Source organism: Sesamum indicum, linkage group LG1, assembly GCF_000512975.1.
Source record: "Sesamum indicum cultivar Zhongzhi No. 13 linkage group LG1, S_indicum_v1.0, whole genome shotgun sequence".
Lineage (NCBI taxonomy): Eukaryota > Viridiplantae > Streptophyta > Magnoliopsida > Lamiales > Pedaliaceae > Sesamum > Sesamum indicum.
Window position 1 is genome coordinate 527,340 of NC_026145.1, and position 5,366 is coordinate 532,705.

Sequence of the window (5,366 nt, forward strand, 5' to 3'; positions counted from 1 at the left end):
AATTGCCAGCACATATGGTTTAAGATATATATATATATAATTAGATTAAATGTTGTGTGACAATTATATAATTAATATATATAAGATGTGATAAACTTCAATTATTGAATTCTTGAACTTGAAAAATATTTTATTTTCGGCAGGAGTTTCGTAAACAAATTCGACAAGTACAAAACATTCAAAAGTCTTAATAGTTGAGGTGTACAGTTTAAAATTACATGTGGCGGCATAAAATGTTACTTAAGACGATAACGTTTTCTAACAAATACTCGCCGTATTGATCTGGCATGAGAAACTAAAACGACAGTCGTGATTTCAAAATGATTGTTCATCGATGGAATTTTTTAATATAAAAAATTAATTATTAATTTTCCCTCAAAATTCATTTATATCTTTGTTGTTGATGTGTAGAGAAATTTGCCTTCTTCACATGATTTGAATGTGTCAAAGTTCAAACATTTGTTGCATTACATTTCATTAAGGTTATCTTTATTGTCCCTTCTCCACTGAAAACTCTACCTCGCAAATGTTTCTACTTCTGTTTTTAGTTTTAACAATTTGGGAAGTTAGGACTGCTTTGATAAGATTTGATATAATTATAAATATTTTTTAGTTGTTTGAAAAATTATAAATATTTTCTCTGATGTTTGATAGAATTATGTAATCTTTGGATGGAGATATGAAATTATCGACTTTGTCGTTACTGTATTTTTAAAAAAAATAAAAAATTTATAAAAAAAATCTAACGAGATGGATGGATAATTTTAAAAAATTATAAAAAAAATTATCTACTTAGTCCATAAAAATGTATATATATATATATATATATTTTAAAAAGTAAACAAAATTATAATTCTTAATCCACAAGGGCATTTCCGTCCGTTTATTGCAAAAATGAATGAAATCTTAACGGAGAGTCGGAATTAAAGTAATAGTATTAGAAAAAGAAAAATCGAGTCAAATTTCAATCCATCTCAATGTCAACTGGGAACAATTGCTAGTTCTTCACGAAATATACAAGAAATTCATAAAATATAATTTTCAATCAATATTTATGCAGCCACGTGTGTTTTTGTAATGCTAGCGTTATTATTATTATTATTTTTTTTAATGTAAGCAAGTGAATTAATTACATAGATGACAGACGAGGAGTTTGAGCAACTTATAAACCCCAAAACCTCGAAACTGTAAGATTCATACGAAATCAGAACAGATAATACCTCATGCAATAATTTACTGATTGGATCACAGGACGCATCACTTTTATATATTTAGAACCGTCTAATCTTTATCAATATACAGTAGTTAATCATATAAAAAGCATGTATTGTTGATGTATCTGATTCAAAATTATTAATATATTCGATCAGTTTTTAATATTTAAACGTAACAAATGATGTAATAAAACATACTTATTTTTTTTAAAAAAAATTATGTAAGAAGCATGTTTACCCTCCGATTATTTTTACTATCATTAATCCACTAGAAAAAATATAATTTTTCGCCACAGTTAATTACTTAGTCAAAAGAAGAAAATCGTAGCAAATATGAATCAACCATGACTTCGCATATCATTAGCAGTTACTTCTGCATGTGTGGCCAAAACCATCGCAAATGTTTTGACTATGGGTAAAACTTATGGAAAATATTGATTAATCGTGGTAAAAATTTAAGTTGTTATTTTACTGTTATTAATAATATTGATTTATCATGATTTTTAAACCGTGGTCATTTATAGTGTAGCAAAAATTTAATTTTTTTGTAATGATCATTATACCTACTTAGAACTTCCACTAAACTCTCACTCGAATTCTATATTTTAAAATTAAATTTTATTTTTAAAAATATACAATTAATATAAATTTTATATCTATAATACATATATTAAAATGAAATAAAGAAAATCAATAATACAACATTAGAAAGAAATAAAACAACAAAATAAACATGGAAGTGACAAATGCCCATAAAGAGGTATGTAAGTTTGAATGAATAAAAAATTAGTGTCGTACCCAAAAGGAGCTGTTTCCTCGCACCTGTTCCGTGAGTCACCATCCCTCATTCTCAACTAGACCGGTCTTGGTCAACGGTCAACCAATACTCTCCCCCGCTCATCTCCACTGACACGTGTCCTTCTCCCCTCTCTCTCTCGTCATATGCATACACATATACGTACACACCCCTTTCTCTCTCTCTCTTCACATGAGCTGGAGAGAGATGATTCCGTGTGTGGGGGATTCAATTTCAAGCTGTAAATTGAAACGGGCCATTCTTCTTTTACAACCCCCCCCCCCTCCTCTTGTTACCTATATATACCCTCTTAGATCCAAACACACAACACCATCATTTGGTCCCTTTGAACAAGAAAAGAGAAAAGCTACTAATTGTGACAGACAACATTGGGAGCAGTACAACATTACATTATTCTCCCCATCATTGCAACAATCATGGAACTCATCATCTTCTTCTTTCTTGCACTTGCTGCCTCCTTAGTACTACTTTCCTCACTCTTCCTCCTTAAATTCCTGTCCTTCGCCAAACCCAAACTCCCACTTCCACCAGGCACCATGGGCTGGCCTTATATTGGTGAAACCTTCCAACTCTACTCCCAAAACCCAAACACTTTCTTCTCCTCCAAAGTCAAGAAGTGAGTCCCCCTTTCTTGTTTCTACTCATGATATCATATGTTGTAATGAAATTGCATAGTTTGTTAGTTATAACGTCTGGTTTTTATGGCCTTTCTTTCGGACAGGTATGGTTCCATATTCAAGACTCACATATTGGGATGCCCTTGCGTCATGACTTCCAGCCCTGAGGCTGCTAAGCTTGTCCTCGTCTCCAAAGCTCATCTCTTCAAGCCCACATTCCCTGCTAGCAAAGAGAGAATGTTGGGCAAACAAGCCATCTTCTTCCACCAAGGCGACTACCATGCCAAGCTCAGGAAGCTTGTTCTTCGCGCCTTCATGCCCGAATCCATCAAGAACATCGTTTCCGACATCGAATCGTTGGCTGTTGGCTCCCTGGAATCATGGGAGGGAAAATTGATCACCACTTTCCAAGAAATGAAAACGGTGCGATGTGTTTGCTTTAGTGATTGTTGTGTGATTGGTTACTCTTCTTGAAGTGTCAAAGCAGAGCGCCCCTGTTTTTCATACTCATCCTGACAATCAAATTTGATTCTTGCAGTACGCGTTCAATGTGGCATTACTGTCTATATTCGGGAAGGACGAGGTATTGTACAGGGAAGATCTCAAGAGGTGTTATTACATTCTCGAAAAGGGGTACAACTCGATGCCAATAAACCTGCCCGGAACGCTCTTCAACAAAGCCATGAAAGCCAGGAAAGAACTAGCACAGATCTTAGCTAAAATTCTGTCACTCAGACGACAGATGAAGAAGAACCAAACCGACTTGCTCGGGTCATTCATGGGGGATGTCGAAGGCCTAACTGACGAACAAATCGCAGACAACATCATCGGCGTCATATTCGCGGCCCGCGACACCACAGCTAGTGTACTGACATGGATTCTCAAGTACCTCGCCGAAAATCCAACCGTCCTCAAAGCCGTCACGGTAATTAAGATTGTGAAAATCCTTAGCATCCAGGAAAGGAAAGTTAACCTTATTGATCAATGACTAAGAATGTTTCATGGGACTGTACGTGCAGGAAGAACAGGAGAGTATAATGAAGTCGAAAGTAGAGGAGGGGCTGAAGTGGGAAGACACCAAGAAAATGCCTATTACAACAAGGGTTATTCAAGAAACTCTGAGAGTTGCTTCTGTTCTTTCTTTTACATTCAGGGAAGCTGTTGAGGATGTCGAGTTTAACGGTGAGTTGGAAACTTCAAACTCATCATGATCTGATGATTGATTAATGATGTCCCTTTGTCGTAGATCTTTCTTTTCTAATACTAAGATTATACTTTTTGCTTGTGTTCATAATTGTTAAACAGGGTATCTCATTCCAAAAGGATGGAAAGTATTGCCTCTTTTCAGAAACATTCACCACAGCCCAGATAATTTCCCTGACCCTGAGAAGTTTGATCCTTCAAGGTTTGAGGTGAATATTGTTACACGTGCAAGTTCGATTCGTTTCAGTAAATAATAGAAATAATTACACCGACACTCCCCGAGATTCAGACAGAATTCAAGAAAATCCTTCGTTACTACAAAATCATAGTACACTCACGTCGTAAAAACAATCAATCAGAAGCGAATTTGTAACATAAAACACGACTGCTAGGAATATCAATTATCTTATAGTTTCGTTTCCATGGTATTTAAGACGAAATCGCTTGTATTTTGTGACAGGTTGCTCCAAAGCCCAATACATTCATGCCATTCGGGAACGGGACGCATTCATGTCCAGGGAATGAGTTGGCGAAGCTGGAGATCCTGGTTCTTTTACACCATCTGACCACAAAGTACAGGTTTGTCCGAAATGATGATGTTTTCTTGTAACTTCTCATCTCCTGATCAAAGTTTGTCTAAAGTTCTTTCTTTCTTTCTTTCTTTCTGCTGTTCACGCAGGTGGTCTGTGATGGGTCCACAAAATGGTATTCAGTACGCACCCTTTGCTCTTCCACAGAACGGCCTGCCCATCAATCTCTCCCTCAAAAGATAGAAAATTTCTTACAAACTCGCAAGACTGATTTCTGGTGTAAGGGAAAAAGCCCAAGTGTACATAAAGAGTTTCCAGTTAGATGAGAGTGCAAAAGGACGTTGAAGCATATCTGAAGTTAGAATTTTTGATGCATACTAAGATGAGAAACTCAAGAAACATACAAATAGGACTCCTGTAATAAATAGTATATATAGGTTGGTGAAATTCTTTTTTTCTTTTTTTTGTCTACTTAATTTTGTTGTTTTTTCCACCTGTACAAAGTCCGCAAGGCAACTAATAACAATCTCTTCCACGTGCCTATACATCTCCGACTTCTTATATTATATACTGCACTATCGTAAATATTATTAGAATTAGAGATAATTACATTTATATTCCTATATTTTTTTGAATAATTACATATATATATATATATCCATCAGAAATATCAACATTATTTACGCATACTATTTATGATCTTCTTGACCTATACATGAAAGATTCGTTGATAATATTCACATGGAGAGAATGGACTATTTTGTCCACAAAGTTACATGGGGTAGATGATTGAATGGAGTTGAACTGACTATTTATCCCACAAAAATTACACTTACCAGGAAAGATTGCACATCATGGATCACCCCAGCTGGTTATCAAGCTCTTGCGACTTTTGATGCCATCTCCGAAAAAATATTGTGATATGAACATTTCATGTTGATGTGATTGATTAATCTAAACGTCGACTATAAATATATACGTTCAT

The 5,366-nt window shown here is 35.0% G+C and overlaps 1 protein-coding gene across 2 annotated transcripts; it reads left to right on the forward strand.

Annotated features, from left to right (window-relative positions):
- LOC105157462 (abscisic acid 8'-hydroxylase 1-like) lies at positions 2,326-4,926 on the forward strand. Of its 2 annotated transcripts, none has more exons than XM_011073897.2 (7): positions 2,326-2,647; positions 2,753-3,071; positions 3,187-3,573; positions 3,668-3,830; positions 3,954-4,060; positions 4,312-4,430; positions 4,531-4,926. In XM_011073897.2, the coding sequence occupies exons 1-7, from the start codon at positions 2,448-2,450 to the stop codon at positions 4,622-4,624; spliced, it is 1,389 nt and encodes a 462-aa protein (XP_011072199.1). In that variant the 5' UTR covers positions 2,326-2,447; the 3' UTR covers positions 4,625-4,926. The 2 variants fall into 2 exon arrangements, with proteins under 2 accessions (XP_011072199.1, XP_020552829.1); XM_020697170.1 differs by having other exon boundaries at positions 3,954-4,053.